The 16,542-nt window shown below is 43.3% G+C and overlaps 2 protein-coding genes across 2 annotated transcripts; both read left to right on the plus strand.

The window, feature by feature from the left end:
- The first annotated feature begins 699 nt into the window (after positions 1-699).
- LOC138953697 (uncharacterized) lies at positions 700-1,272 on the plus strand. The gene has a single exon (XM_070325591.1). The coding sequence runs from the start codon at positions 700-702 to the stop codon at positions 1,270-1,272; it is 573 nt and encodes a 190-aa protein (XP_070181692.1).
- Positions 1,273-3,315: 2,043 nt separating this feature from the next.
- LOC138959435 (NADH dehydrogenase [ubiquinone] 1 alpha subcomplex subunit 6-like) lies at positions 3,316-15,743 on the plus strand. Its single transcript, XM_070330932.1, has 3 exons — positions 3,316-3,475; positions 9,656-9,771; positions 15,239-15,743. The coding sequence occupies exons 1-3, from the start codon at positions 3,349-3,351 to the stop codon at positions 15,368-15,370; spliced, it is 375 nt and encodes a 124-aa protein (XP_070187033.1). The 5' UTR covers positions 3,316-3,348; the 3' UTR covers positions 15,371-15,743.
- Positions 15,744-16,542: the final 799 nt, after the last annotated feature.

Genomic DNA, 16,542 nt, shown 5'->3' on the forward strand with positions numbered 1-16,542 from the left:
AATTTTGTACGAAATTTTACTCAGGAGTAAATTTTTCGTGGAGTAAAAATTTCGTGTTACACCTGTGTGCGTGTGTGTGTGTGTGTGTGTGTGTGTGTGTGTGTGTGTGTGTGTGTGTCAGTGCCGGTGTGTGTGTGTGTGTCAGTGCCGGTGTGTGTGTGTGCAGTGCCGGTGTGTGTGTGTGTGTGTGTGTGTGTGTGTATGTGTGTGGTGTGTATGTGTTCCGTGTGCCACGATGTGCCGTGCGTGTGTCCGTGTGTGTGTGTGCGTACCTGTCAAGCTCTTGTGGGCTCTCACCATAAGATTTTGCTCACAAAACCATAAGTTTGCACCAAAAAGCATAAGACAATGTGCAAAACTGCAGAAGTCGTTAAATTAATCACCACAAGAACTAAATATATACACACACAAAAACAAGAAATCAGCCTTATTTCACACATAATCAAAAAACAAACTTTTTTCCACACTGAACTGCACTGTTTTATGTAATTTTGAAATCATGTACAAAGCATGTTTAAATGTAAATTATACCGAGAATCACCTAAATTGTACAAAGACGGCACACGTCCAACCTGGCAGTCACACATTTACACCCCTAACAAAAATGTTACCAGAATGCACAAAAACACCACATGATAGTAAAGGCACAAGACAAGTGTGTTTTAACAACATTCATTCATTGAGCACAGTGATTCAATCATGAAGTGGAAACCCCCACCGTCTTACAGAGAGACCGACATCTTCAACGACCACCACACCCTACAAGAGGACCTGAAGTGTCTACAAGGCTGGGCAGAGAAATGGGGAATGCGCTTCAACGCCACCAAGTGCTATGTCATGAGCATCTCCCACAAACCACCCTCCACCTTCATGTACTCCCTCAACAACACCATCCTCAAAACTGTCCCTTCCAACCCATACCTAGGCATCCTATTTTCTGACAACCTCAAGTGGAGAAACCACATCAGCAGCATCACCAAGAAAGCAAACTGTACTCTTGGCTTCCTACGCAGAAACCTCCGCCACTGCCCGGCAGCCTGCAGACGAAATGCCTACCTGGCCCTCGTCCGACCCCTCCTTGAGTACGGAGCCGTAGCCTGGGACCCGTACCAAGCGCAGGACATCGATAGGATGGAACGCATACAGCGCACTGCAGCACGTTTCATCGCCAACGACTACCGATCAAGACGTCCTGGCTTTGTTACAGGCCTCCTGACACGCCACAACCTCCCGACTCTCCAGGAACGACGAGTAGCCTACACCTCCGCCTGACTTTTTACTACAAGGTGGTTGAGGTGCTGGTGCCGGCAATGCCTCCAGACAAGTTCCTGACCCCTCAACGTGCTGGCCGCATGATTCGACCCAGAAGACAAACAGCAGACTACGTTGGTAGCAACCCCATGGACAATTACATAAAAAAAAAGGTGTTTCGCTGTACCACGCTGCAACACCGAACAATACAGACAGTCGTTTTTCCCACGATCCACAATAGAGTGGTCATCCGGACAACATAGTTGTCCACTCAGACTCTACCTGAGGCATTCAAATCGGCGCTGACCAGCCGCCGCTAAACGACTCGACGTCGCTGCGCACACCCACCCGTCGCGCCAAAGCCAGCAATCTGGATGCTAGCGACGTACCCTACAGATACAGATACAGAATGTGCAAAAGAGAATATTTTAGCCACACAGAACATCTTTCTTTATTTGGTGTTTAACATGTAAAACACACAAGTTACAAGCCAGAAACTCATGTGTGTCTCAACAATCAAAGACAAATACCATATCCACAAAAATATGACATGTAATCTAAATGCTTTAGTTTGAGGTCGCGCATATTCTAAAAACAAGTCGTATAAAAGTATCTACAACTGGCCTTGACACGGAACGATTCAAGGGGGGCAATCTCAAGTCATCTGAAAGAGGGAAATCCAAACGCAATCCGCCTTGTTCGATTTTATGGGCTTGGACGATAGAGAAAAATAAGAAAAGCAAAAGCTGGAGTCCAGTCTGGACGAAACTGCTATCAAGAACGCAGAATTGATTTTTTCTGAGTTTTTTTTTTTTAGCCGTAAGCGCCATGTTTATCGGAGCAGGAAACTCTTCCAGAGTGAGGCCCCTTTGTTGGTTTCACTGCGGTGAACAGCAGTTATGAGAAATTCGAAATGAGAAATGGCGCTTACGGCTAAAAAAAACAACTCAGAAAAAATCAATTCTGCGTTCTTGATAGCAGTTTCGTTCAGACTGGACTCCAGCTTTTGCTTTTCTTATTTTTCTCTATCGTCCAAGCCCATAAAATCGAACAAGGCGGATTGTGTTTGGATTTCCCTCTTTCAGATGACTTGAGATTGCCCCCCTTGAATCGTTCCGTGTCAAGGCCAGTTGTACTGGCCGCGTGTTCAAGATGGTCGTATATATTATTAGGATCGGTTGTGACAAACATCCGGTGCTAACTTTCGCTCTCTACCTCTTCGAAAATGCATCACAACGCCCTTATTTTTATTTATTTGGCTTCACACTTAATACAACGTGAGAAAATACTGTGTAGCTACTAGAACAACAAAAATATGACATGTAAATGCTTTAGTTTGAGGTCGCGCGTGTTCTAAAAACAAGTCCATGATTGGATGTGACAGAAATCCGGCTCCTTTCGCTTTCCGAATCGCGAGCTCTTCGAAAATGCATCACTACTCCCTTAGTTTCATTTCTATGGCTTAAAACTTCGCACACCGTGAGGAAATACCTTGAAGATACCGAGAACAACAACAATAGTACATGTAACTGCTTTAATTTGAGGTCGCGTGTGGTCAAGCGTTGTCGCACAGTACTCGGTCAGATCGCGCTGACGGTGTGCACATGCGCGTTGCCTTGTACTTCCGCCGGATCAGTTACCGCGAGATTTTGTAGCTGTTACTTTGTTCTCGGACGAACCTTTGCGATCTTTTTTTATTTGACCAAACTGATTTGTAAAAACCGTAAGATCTTCGGCATACGCCGTAAGACTTGAAAAACATCAAAATTCCGTAAGAATTACGCGATAAACGTAAGACTTGACAGGTATGTGTGTGTGTGTGTGTGTGTGTGTGGGTTCAGCTGGTGCAGGTTCAGTAGTAGGGGATCAAACCGTCAAGGCTGGAGACGCGGCTATGGTGAACATGCATGCGGACAAACATAATCAAAACTGTATGAGATTTTTTAAGGAAACAGATAACAGATCCTACGGTAATTGCATAAGGTCTTAGTTTTTAATCACAAGTTTGTGACCAAATCCAAGGCAAGCACTGACACAAAGAGCCAGGTTGCTTCCCTTGTTACGTTTTGTATTAAAAGTACTCTCCCCTGAGTCAAAATGGCGAGCAGGGCAGTTCAACAAGGATTCAAGCAAGTCAAACCGATCCTGTCAACGAACCACCACGAAGCGAAGCGCCGTGTGTTGAACCTGTACAAAGCATGGTACAGACAAATTCCATATGTTGGTGAGTTAAATGGCATCAATGAAACCCGAGTGTTGTTAATTTTTGATGTTGTCGCCAAGGTCTTTGCAAAGGGCATTCACTCCTTTGAGTCAGTTGCTGTCTGCTACAACCCAGACCTAAGATGTTTCCGTAAATGTTCATGTTTGTCTGTGTACATTTCGAAGCCCCAGCTAAAGAATGTTGTTTATTGTTCTTTTTCTAACCCTGGAAAGTATCTATATAATCCACGGTTTTGCTCACCTTTCAGTTAAAATGCAGAATTCAGAATCCCACCTCTGCAACCCCAGTAAAACATAGCAAAGCAAACTTGCACTGCTTCTGTGACAATTTTTGCAGCTTTCGTTCTTAGCTAAACGTTTATAGTATACACCTTCTGCTTATCTAAACTAACATAAAAGCATGTCGGCTGAAATGCGCATACAAAATTGTTTGCTGTAATTCTTTTTCAGTATTAATTTTGAGGGTAACTTGGTACAAATCACAACTACTACAAGAAAAATGTTCATTAAAAATGAACAGCGTCGATGCAATGTCCACCAAAGATTTATTTTGGGAAGTGTTAAAAGGTTAGGGTCAAAAGTCAATGAATTGCATGTTGTGCTGGATATATAAATTGTTTATTTCAGTCAATGCTTGCTATGAATTGATCAAACAGCCACAAGAAAAAACAAGTCGCGTAAGGCGAAATTACTACATTTAGTCAAGCTGTGGAACTCACAGAATGAAACTGAACGTAGTCCGCCGCTAGTGCAAAAGGCAGTGAAAGTGACGAGCCTGTTTGGCGCGGTAACGGTTGCGCTGTGCTTCATAGCACGCTTTACTGTACCTCTCTTCGTTTTAACTTTCTGAGCGTGTTTTTAATCCAAACATATCATATCTATATGTTTTTGGAATCAGGAACCGACAAGGAATAAGATGAAATAGTTTTTAAAACGATTTCGGAAATTTAATTTTGATCATAATTTTTATATTTTTAATTTTCAGAGCTTGTTTTTAATCCAAATATAACATATTTATATGTTTTTGGAATCAGAAAAGGATGAAGAATAAGATGAACGTAAATTTGGATCGTTTTATAATTTATTTATTTTTTTACAATTTTCAGATTTTTAATGACCAAAGTCATTAATTAATTTTTAAGCCACCAAACTGAAATGCAATACGGAAGTCCGACCTTCGTCGAAGATTGCTTGGCCAAAATTTCAATCAATTTGATTAAAAAATGAGGGTGTGACAGTGCAGCCTCAACTTGTACGAAAAAGCCGGATATGACGTCATAAAAGACGTTTATAAAAAAAAAATAAAAAAAAAACGTCCTGGAATATCATTCCCAGGAAGTCTCATGTCAAATTTCATAAAGATCGGTCCAGTAGTTTAGTCTGAATCGTTCTACACACACACACACACACAGACAGACACACAGACAGACAGACACACACACACACACACACACACACACACACACACACACGCACATACACCAAGACCCTCGTCTCGATTCCCCCCTCTATATTAAGACATTTAGTAAAAACTTTTTAATCAAAAAATAGAGCTTGTTTGAAACAGGTAGACAGGAAGAGTTGATATTGCAATATCTGTACGTGGGAATGTGGTGAAAAAGAGTGCTAAAAGTAGTAAGCCGGCCTCAGATCCATTTCAAATATTTATTGCAGAAAAACAAAATACAAATTAAAAACAAAACCACAGAACCATTACCAGGTGTCATAGGAATGTTTGAAATTAGCTCCATCCGCCACTGCCTTTCTTCCGATGCTACAAAAACTCTCATTTGCTCTCTCGTTCTTTCAAGGCTAGATTACGGAAATGCCCTTCTTTCTGGTTCATTTGACTATCTCATTGAAAAACTGCAGAAAGTACAGAACAACTCCCGCTAGATTAATCACAAAGACCCCTAAAAGACACCACATCACACCTGTTTTGAGATCCCTTCACTGGCTGCCTGTAAGAAGTCGTATTCAATACAAAATTGCATGCATTTGTTTCTCTTTCTTTCATGGTACAGGACCTGCTTATCTCTCTGAGATGTTATCAAAATATTCAAACCTCTCCTCTCTTCGCTCTGCAACAGATACCAATGTACTTAGTAAACCAAAAAGAAACAGAAAATCAACTAACTATGGATTTGAGAGATCCTTCAAGTACCAGGGACCTCTTGTCTGGGAGAAAATCCCCCGGAGCATTAGGGATTCCCAGTCACCATCTGCCTTTAGAACAGCCCTCAAAACACACATGTTTAAGTTAGACCTCTGAAGGAGATCCCATGATCGGTGAGTCATCGGCGCTGCCACGTGTATTATATATACTAAAGTGTGGCGTTCATGAGGATGTGTATGTGCCTGTGTGTGTTGTACTAGAATAACGTATGCGTACATGGAATGACATTGCGGGTTACCTGAACATTGACAATGACGAAAGAAAGATTGTGTGTGAGTGTGTGCGCGCGCGTGTGTGTGTGTGTGTGTGTGCGTGTGTGTGTGCGTGCGTGTGTGGGTGGGTGTGACCATGTTTGAATTTATTCGGATTTAGTTCTCTTTCCTTGTTTGTATTATGATTGTGTAAGTGTAAAGCGCTCTGGGCTCGTCACCACGAGCTTTACGCGCTATATAAGTAATCGTTATTATTATTATTATTAAAACAATAGTTTTAATTTTACACTGTAAATACAGGAATCAGAATTAAACACCTCAAATTGGCACATGCATAATGAATCACCTGGAATTGCAACAGGGAGATACTGAAGTAATTGGAAACAAACACTTGAAATTGACAGAGAAACAATTGAAAATATATTACTGACATGAGCGTACAATATTTTAATGGAAGTGCATTTTTAGCACGAAGCATCCGCAGGAGGATGCACTAACAATTACATAGTGCCACAAAATGTGTACGGACATTTCACAACCGTGCATTATTAGCACAGAACACATACATGGGGGCGCACAAAACATTATTGTACCATGATGATGATCGGGATTGTTGAAGATCTTTTCTTGTGCAAGGCGCCCCTGTATGACCGCAACTGATCCAACCGGCCGCATCTGAACAAACGACGTCGAAACGGCGCGAAACACGTCCTCTCGGTTGGTCTCGGATTGACTCGGCTCCTCTCGGTCTTTTTTTTTTTGTGTGTCTTTTTTTCTTTTCCTTATGGTCGGAGTGGTATATTTATGTACATCTTAGATTATAAAAAACACCCGAAAGCTGTGTTTAATCGTTTCGCGTAAATTGTACATTTTTTTTCAGCTTTGAAATTGTTTTGGCTTGGAGAGTCAGCGCGCTTTGGCTTGGAGACTAATTCTCCACAGGCACGTTCTTCCCAACCACAGATACCAGCGTCGTCCGCGACGCTGGAACAAGTACTATACTAGCCAGTCCCTTGTTTCTTAGTAGCAAGATCACCGGATCTGAAATCAAAATGCCGCGCGATTGAAGTGTCCTACTCCTTTCGCCTTGTTGTAGTAGTAGTGGTATAGTGAAGGAGTCAAATAAATGGAAGGTTGCACTGGGTATCGATTCGCTTCATTTCAAGCTCTCTTCTGCACCCCGTTCCAGAATACCTGAGGCTCAGAGTCAAGACACAAAGAAAAATGATTAAACTTTCTTTTCAAATTTCAAACACAAAACCAGCAATAAAGCTAGGTAATCCAGGTTTCCCAATTGCTTCGTTTCCGGCCGATTTATGTGGAGCACGTGATGCGCACAAAAAATATTGGCGGTCTAGAAGTGTCGTCTGCGCAATGATCGCGGCGGCTTTCTTGACCGCCAAGGACGACAACGCACGTTGTGAGACGTCATTCGTTAGACCTCAATTGCATTTGTTGGGGACTGCTTTCATTGAGGAAGGATGGGATTGGCGAAAATAGGTGAGCATCTCTCTGGAGGTGCGAGAAAACATGGCAGCTAGTGAGCTACATGTACACAGCTGGCAATTCCGTTGGCTGTTTACTGATGACTCATTCGATGTAAACCCATCATACTCCATTCTTGCCTGGCTAACACAAAATTCTTTCATAGACACCCTCATCTACTCGCCAAGGAAGCTGCTAGCTTCCTAGTTCTTTCTGTATATAATATATATATATGGACGAAATTGGCGTTTGAACTCAAGAGTTGCCAAGTACATGTATGATTATTTTTTGGACACTTTGACGCAAACGGCTTAGGAAGGAACATTTTAGCATGATGATATTTGGAACAGGGAAGGGAAATGCTGATTTATTGATACTTGCCAGAAGTGCAGCAAACTATACTGTTCAAAAAAAGAAACGCATAGTTGCTACTTGCCAAATTTGTTTTATTTTTCGAAAAAATTAACAGAAAATCCAATATTTAGATTATTTGTTTGAAATTTGGTATGGACACAGTTGAATGCACACACAGTTCATTTGCATCTTCAAATCAATCAGTCAATCAATACGATTGGGTGCCGAGGCTGTCAAGTCAGTAGGGGGTGTGACTGCCTTGAGCAGCAACAACTGCCCGGCACCTTCTGGGCATGGACTGGATCAGATGCCGGATATCTTGCTGTGGGATGGTGTCCCACTCCTCCTGAAGTGCCTGCAATAGATCGCGGTGATTTGCCGGCGCTTCTTCTCGCCTGCGCACACGTCTGTCCAATTCATCCCAGAGGTGTTCTATCGGGTTCATGTCTGGCGACATGGATGGCCAGGGAAGCACTTGGACATGGTGGTCGGTGAGGAACTGGGTGGTGAGTCGTGCTGTGTGCGGGCGAGCGTTGTCCTGCTGGAATATGGCATCCTGGTCAGCCAGAAGAGGAAGGGCGTGTGGGCGCAGAATTTCCTCCACGTATCGCTGGGCAGTTATGCGCCCTTGGACGTGCACCAGGGTGCTCCTTCCAGCGGTATTGATCGCCCCCCACACCATGACGCCTCCACCACCATGAACGGGTGCCTCATCCACACAGTTGGGCGCGTAACGTTCGTTTGCTCTCCGGTAGACCCTCCTCCGACCATCATGTCGCTGGAGCAGGAAGTAGGACTCGTCGCTGAACCACACGTGTCTCCAGTGATTCCGGACGGTCCAGCGAAGGTGCTGGTTGCCCCACTGCACTCGGTTCTGGCGATGGCGGCGGGTGAGGACAGCTCCTCTGTGAGGTCTGCGAGCTCTCAAACCAGCTTCATGCAGGCGGTTCCGCACGGTCTGGTCCGATAATCGGTGTGGCCCGGGGAGAGCCTGGACAGAAGATGAGGCCGACAGGAAACGATTCCGGAGGTGGCGGAGCCGTATGAAGCGGTCGTGAGCAGCAGTTGTCGCCCTTGGTCTTCCCGCTCGTGGCAAGTCAGCAACGGAGCCAGTGGCTTGAAACCTGACCCACAGTCTACTGATGGTGCTCTGGGACTCGTGGAAGTGCCTGGCGATTGCACTTTGACTTTGGCCTGCTTGTAAACGACCCAATGCAATTTGGCGGTCTTCTCTGCTCAATCAGGCCATCTTTCGTCGCTGAATTGTCGTCTGATTTCTTTGTGGCGAACAATCCGCTTTTATGGGTTTTGGAAGACATGGTGAGAGCTCAATATTCCCCGAGTTTCACGAGATTACACTGAAGCATGACGAGTGGTCATGCCAAATGAGCAATTTTGACATTGTAGCCACTGATAACGCATGCGTCACGTGCAGAGCTCACTTGTGGCAATGGACGAAAGGTCGATGACCAGATAAACATTTTCTGCAGTTTGGTGGATATCCTTGTAGCCATATAACTAAATTAACCAAATATTACAAGCTATGCGTTTCTTTTTTTGAACAGTATATGTTCACTAATACATGTATGTATATATATATTATGTAAGGAATGAAAAAGTTCATATCAATTTCAGCAGAAATAAATTATGTTAAAAAGCCTTATTTGTGCTCTTTATTCATTGTTGTTGTTTTTGGTTGGATTCTCTTTGATAACAATCAATTTTATCATGTTTTTTGTTACAAGAGTTAGACCATCACAGTCTCAATCTTTTTATCTTTCAAAAAGTACTGAATTCTGTGCATGTATCTATTGTTTATATTCTGTATGTTTCTTTTTTGAATGTTCATAATCAGTTTACATGTGCTTTTCAGGTGAGCCTTATGATGAGATTGATTATTCCTTTTACCTTGTTTATTTAGGCCTTACACCAGTCACCTGTATGTTGTTTTCAGTCAAGGACTTTGACGTGCCAATCTCTGTGAAGATGGGACGTGAAAAAGTGCGAGAGATGTTCAACAAGAACAAGCACATCACAGACATCAGAACAATAGATCTCCTTGTGATAAAGGTAAGCATTGGTTTTATTTATATGAAACATCTTAGTAGCAGTATTGTCTGTGAAATGTTATTGTTAATGGCAAACAGAAAGAATGTGTTTGGAAACTATAACAGGTGCATGTGTTGCAATACCAATAAAAAATTAATTCTTGTCTGGCCCGAAACTCTGTGAACATGATGTCTGTTCTTTGCCTCACTTGCGAAAGAAAAGGCAAATTAAAATGCCTGAAAGCCAAAAGACTTCCAGCATTACCGCATTGAGGGGGGTGGGGGGGGTGTGTCTTTAATGAATGGTTCAACTGTACCATAGTCTTGTTTCCAAACTCTCAGGGTTCAAGCCAGGCTTTGCATACAAATGTGCAATGACAAGTTGACTATTAGTCATACAACTAACCCATTGAATGTTATTGGTTCTGATCAGTGCATACAAGTAATACAATGGTACCGGTAATTAAAACAACTTCCTTGGGACCAGCCAAAGGTATCCCTGCATAACAGGTATCCTTTGTGGACAGGTATATTTTGGTCAAGCTAATGGGCAAAGACACAAGAAACGGTGTCCTCTCATCAGCGGGGCCCCACATCGAAGGCAGCACTGTAAAAAAAACAAGTCGCGTAAGGCGAAATTACTACATTTAGTCAAGCTGTGGAACTCACAGAATGAAACTGAACGTAGTCCGCCGCTAGTGCAAAAGGCAGTGAAAGTGACGAGCCTGTTTTAGTCAGGGTAGGTAGGGATATTTTGGTTCAGATTCTTCCAAAAGCACCATATTTGGCCCAGAGGTCGCCCATGCCATACTGTTTCCATTTTTGCCGACTGCCAAGACGGGCGCCCCATGGGGCCGCCATATTGGCAAAATCCAATATGGCCGCCGTCCGGGTTACATATTGATCACAGGTAAAAAAACTAAAAATGCTAGAATCATAAATGATATCACATTTTAGGGTTTTTTGGGGTCAGGGAATCCGATTCAGATGTTATTTCAATGATCTGAGGTCAAAATCCAATATGGCCGCCATCCGGGTTACATATCGATCACAGGTAAAAAAAATAAAAGTGCTAGAATCATGATTGATACCACATTTTAGAGGTTTCCGGGGTCGGGGAATCCGATTCAGACGTTATTTCAATGATCTGAAGTCAAGTTTACCCTTCAAGGTCACAAAAAGGTGCTATTGGAAGAATCTGAACCAAAATATCCCAAACACCTCTAATTATACCAAAAAATCAATGATTATTCAGGAACCATTTTAATTCAAATAATTCGGAGACATCTGTAGTGGCAAGACACTTTTTGCCGCTGTGTGCATTCAATACAGGATTATTATTACTATGCATATGTTCTGGCTGGCACTCTATGATTCCAGCAAGTCCTACTGGTCATCACCACCGTTATTAACACACCCGCCTTTGCATTTGCAGTGCTAGAGGACCGTCACATTTTCAGAGGACCGTGCATCGGACACTAACGCTGTTGCATTTGCACTCTATGATTCCAGTAACAAGTCCTACTGGTCATCACCACCGTTATTGACACACTCGCCTTCGCATTTGCAGAGGACCGTGCATCGGACACCGGCGCGGTTGCATTTGCACCTTCCCGTGCATGCCTTGAGGCAGCCACATTGCAAGAGAATGGCACATGCCAATGAAGCGTCGCTTAGAGTGGTCCATAGTGGTTGCCAGGTATTGGTGCCATCTTTGTGCCAGCCCCACTCACTGAAGTCAGGAATTTCCTGCTGGATTGAGGTGGCCTGACCCCAGTAGAAACTCGCCTGTAGTAGCGCTCGCTTTACATGCTGGAACAGTGCGGCTTGGGTAGGTGGAAGCTTTTCCAGCAGTTTGCATCCAGTGGAGAAGAGTTGATATCTGGCCGTGTTGACATCAGCTGCACTGCACCCCTTGCTGTACATGACTATGACAAAGCGTTCGAGGCGCTGCATATGCACAGACTCAAGACTGAAGAGGTCAGGGTCATGCGTGAGAGCCACTAGTGTGTCGGTGAGATCCGGTATGCTTGTCCATGCTGCCCATGCTGTCTTCTTGCCACATCCAAGAAATTGTGAAGTCGTGTCGCACCCCGTTAAGCTGTGAAAGAGGGGTAGTGCCAAGGATTTTGACGGGCCAAGGTCAGAGTAGATTGTATGGACTGGTATGTCACGGTAGTTTTTACCAGTACCGAAGCCCACCCAGAGCTCTGATAGGCCCAGGGACTCGAAGAACCGGATTGTCAAAACTACGACATCGCTGTCCACAGTGCGAACAAAGGCTGTTGTATGACCCTGCTTTCATTTCATTTCATTTTCATTTTCATTACTTTATTGTCCCATCGCTGGGAAATTCGGGTCGCTTCCTCCCAGTGGAAAGCTAGCAGCAACGGAGTCGCGCTACCCAGGTGTCTGCGTGTTTAGGTGTATTCAGCCACCTGCACTTATGGCAGAATGACCAAGGTCTTTTACGTGCCATTGTGATGACACGGGGGTGGGACATGGCTTCCGTCTCTGGGTCTGCACATAAAGTTGACCCGTGTCCGTCCCGGCCCGAATTCGAATTGCTGCATGTGCCAGATGCAGGAGGATCCTGGTGTCCGCCTCGGAATGGTTGCACGGCTGAAGTGTTGTGAGGTCACAATACTTGTTGGAGAGCACGGTCTCGAAGCGGGTACTCAGGAGCAGCTTTCCGTCCATGTCAGCCTTGGAGATCTGTGTGGTGATGAAAGAGAACAGCTCCTTTTTGTTTTCCTCATTTTTCAGGAATCCGCTGTTCCAGTCACGCTTCGGGATTGGAGTACTGCCATCACCGACTCTTGTCCGTGGGCCATTTCCACGTCGTTGCTGTGTGAGCGCTTTGAGGTTATTTTCCTCTGGGTAATTATCCCATATGGCGTCAATGCGTTGGGTACTGCTTGTGATTTGGGCCTCCAGATATGGTACAATGTGGAGTGACACATACTCGCTGAATGTATTTGCTGTTGTGGGTCGCACCATGTGGATAACAGCTACCATGTCCAACACCACGATTGTGGCTTGTTTGGCAGCATCTGCGCGGCCAGTGGGTGCATTGAGGCACTTAAGAATGTCTGATTTTGTCCCTGATCGCAGCAACCCTCGATCCGCCAGGCTCGGTGGCTCTCTCTGATTTTCGAACCGAAAGAAGTCTGTCATGTCGGCATCGGGACGTGACTGGAGTGAGAGAAAAAGTTGTGTGATTAACATCATGTTCTGCCTCTGCCTGGACGCCGCTGTCCTTTGTACCTTTTTTCTTATTGGGGTCAGGTCGGTTGGCAAAGGTTAGCGTGTTATTCCGCTTGATTGAATCAGTTACTGATACTGAAGCCTTTTCCAATCTGTCCATGACATATGCTGCATGCAGGGTTTGGCCAGTTTCACCGATTTGAGATAGAGAATCAGTAACGGCTTGTTCCTTGACATTGTGTGTATCGAGTGCTATGAGCTCATGACTTGTAACAAGGAAAGGATTGCCCAGCTGCTCTACCACCTTGATGAACGCTTGTGCATCCTTTTGAAACTTTAACTGCAAGCTGTGTCCTTCCTCGTGGTGAGCGGTGGATGGCAATGGTGGGTCATTGACGGCCTCAAACTCCTCAACTACCCGCGTGCAGTCAGGTCCGGCCAGCATAAACAGTGTAAGAGCTTCGGGGTTCTCATAAAGTCCAACAGCTCCACCGTGTGTCTGGAGGTTTTTGTTGGACTGTTCATGGGCTTGGTCCTTGGCCATGAGGCTGAACTTTCTGGCTGATTTCTGCACAACAAAATTGCCCTTCATGAATTCAGCATGTACTTGAGGGTGTTTCTCGGCTAGCTCAACCATGTCGCGTACATGTATCGGCAGCCAACGCGCATAGTTGGTGTGGTCCATGGCATGAAACCAGCCGCAGATTTCGTCACATGTTTGCACATATAGTGCAAAGTCTCCGTCTCGTAATGACCACACAAAACGAGACGTCAGCAGCTCCAGCTCGATTATGGTTGACCAGAACTTGAACTGGGGTAGAGTTTGGGAACGTTGATTCCACATATCGAATGACTCGGGTGGTCCCATTACATTCTGACAATACTCGGAGTAGGCGGTCTGTTTGAGCATAAACTTACGATTGTTTCTGTGGTATAGAGAGATATAAAACTTGTGCGTCATACAGCTAATGATGGGACAGGATTTTTGGGATCACGATGAGACACCAATATGACTTTTACAGTGTCGATGAGGGGTAAACTTGACTTCAGATCATTGAAATAACATCTGAATCGGATTCCCCGACCCCGAAAACTTCTAAAATGTGGTATAATTCATGATTCTAGCACTTTTAGTTTTTTTACCTGTGATCGATAAGTAACCCGGATGGCGGCCATATTGAATTTTGACCACAGATCATTGAAATAACATCTGAATCGAATTCCCCGACCCCAAAAAAACCTAAAATGTGATATCATTCATGATTCTAGCCCTTTTAGTTTTTTTACCAGTGAACAATATGTAACCCGGACGGCGGCCATATTGGATTTTGCCAATATGGCGGCCCCATGGGGCGCCCGTCTTGGCAGTCGGCAAAAATGGAAACAGTATGGCATGGGCGACCTCTGGGCCAAATATGGTGCTTTTGGAAGAATCTGAACCAAACAACCCCTATAAATCCCTACCAAACCTGACTATTTGGCGCGATTGCGCTGTGCTTTACTGTACCTCTCTTCGTTTTAACTTTCTGAGCGTGTTTTTAACACATATATATATCTATATGTTTTTGGAATCAGGAACCGACAAGGAATAAGATGAAATAGTTTTTAAAACGATTTCGGAAATTTAATTTTGATCATAGTTTTTATATTTTTAATTTTCAGAGCTTGTTTTTAATCCAAATATAACATATGTATATGTTTTTGGATCGTTTAATAAAAAGATAATTTTAATTAGAAGTTTCCGATTTTTAATGACCAAACTCATTCATTAGTTTTTAAGCCACCAAGCTGAAATGCAATACCAAAGCCCGGCCTTCGTCGAAGATTGCTTTGCCAAAATTTCAATCAATTTAATAGAAAAATGAGGGTGTGACAGTGCCGCCTCAACTTTTACAAAAAGCCGGATATGACGTCATCAAAGGTATTTATCGAAAAAATGAAAACGTCCGGGGATATCATACCCAGGAACTCTCATGTCAAATTTCATAAAGATCGGCGCAGTAGTTTAGTCTGAATCGCTCTACACACACACACAGACACACACCACGACCCTCGTCTCGATTCCCCCCTCTATGTTAAAACATTTAGTCAAAACTTGACTAAATGTAAAAATAGGCAGTTTTATTGCTCTTTCCATGAAGTCATGGAGAAACAGCACCTGGTAGACAGTAACTCCTGTGTGTGTAGTAATAAGTAGTAATATATCTACAATTTCACTGTGTTTGCATACATGTGTGTGCAGAAGAAAAGATGTAGAATTAATTCTTGTTTCTTCTCAACAGGGTCAAATGGAACTGGTGGAGACGGCTCAGATTTGGAAACAGCGACCTCACATCATGAAATATTTCGAAGACACAGTCAATGAACGGCCCGCAGACTTCCTTGGAAAATTCTACGATGGTCATGACCCATGAATGAAAAATGTTTATTGTAATGCAAGCGTGTTTAGATAGACTGAATAGCTTTCTGATTGTGAGCATATGTGCAGATGTTACTTTCATTTGTGATCTTTGGACATCACCATGGGTACATGATGAAAAACATCAAATTTATAGTATCCAAGTAAAATAATCATCAGTTCTTTATTATATCAGTGCTTTTTTTTTTATTTTCGTTTGTCAATACATGTTTATCTTATTTGTTGGAAAACAGGGGCAAAAACTCCTGTGTCTCTGTAAGGCTGATCATTGGATCTGAAGTGAAGTGAAAAGACATTCAGAACATTGTCAGAAAAAGAAAGTTGCCCTGGCTCCTGTTGCTGACTGATAATTAAAAGTTCTGATGTTACAGGCAACGTCTCCTTTTCTTGTTGTTTGCATGTGCTTGTGCGTGTACAACATTCTTTCTTTCTTTATTTGGTGTTTAACGTCGTTTTCAACCACGAAGGTTATATCGCGACAGGGAAAGGGAGTGGGATAGAGCCACTTGTCAATTGTTTCTTGTTCAGAAAAGCACTAATCAAAAATGTGCTCCAGGGGCTTGCAACGTGGTACAATATATTACCTTACTGGGAGAATGCAAGTTTCCAGTACAAAGGACTTAACATTTCTTACATACTGCTTGACTAAAATCTTTATTTCTTACATACTGCTTGACTAAAATCTTTACAAAAATTGACTATATTCTATACAAGAAACACTTAACAAGGGTAAAAGGAGAAAGAGAATCAGTTAGTCGCCTCTTACGACATGCTGGGGAGCATCAGGTAAATTCTTCCCCTAACCCACGGGGGGGTGTGTACAACATTCAAATGAAACTTCTGGACAGATGCTTGTGGAACTTTACACCAATTACAGATAATAACAATAACAATATCCCCACAACTTTTTTGTGTGTGGGGGGGAGGGATTGCATTTAACCTAGAAAGCTACTTTGCCAAAACAGGTTTATCCTGTCTCAGTGGATTTTGGCAAGTCGAGCAAGACTTGCTAGTCTTGATGAAAACTGATCCAATGTGTTCAGTTTTGATCTTTGGCAGACAGTTTTATTAATATTGTTACAATTTTCTTGTTTAGGTTTTTATGGTAGTTATTAATTGAAAGATCCAGCACTGAAGCAAATACCTTCATGTGTTTACTTCTTCATG

This window comes from Littorina saxatilis, linkage group LG2 (assembly GCF_037325665.1).
Source record: "Littorina saxatilis isolate snail1 linkage group LG2, US_GU_Lsax_2.0, whole genome shotgun sequence".
NCBI lineage: Eukaryota > Metazoa > Mollusca > Gastropoda > Littorinimorpha > Littorinidae > Littorina > Littorina saxatilis.

Excerpts from the sequence above, each read along its gene's own strand:
- LOC138959435 (XM_070330932.1), top strand. The coding sequence starts at position 3,349 with ATGGCGAGCAGGGCAGTTCAACAAGGATTCAAGCAAGTCAAACCGATC. Across the intron at positions 3,476-9,655 it reads CAGACAAATTCCATATGTTG|TCAAGGACTTTGACGTGCCA; the intron begins GTGAGTTAAATG and ends TGTTGTTTTCAG. Across the intron at positions 9,772-15,238 it reads TAGATCTCCTTGTGATAAAG|GGTCAAATGGAACTGGTGGA; the intron begins GTAAGCATTGGT and ends TCTTCTCAACAG.
- LOC138953697 (XM_070325591.1), top strand. The coding sequence starts at position 700 with ATGAAGTGGAAACCCCCACCGTCTTACAGAGAGACCGACATCTTCAAC.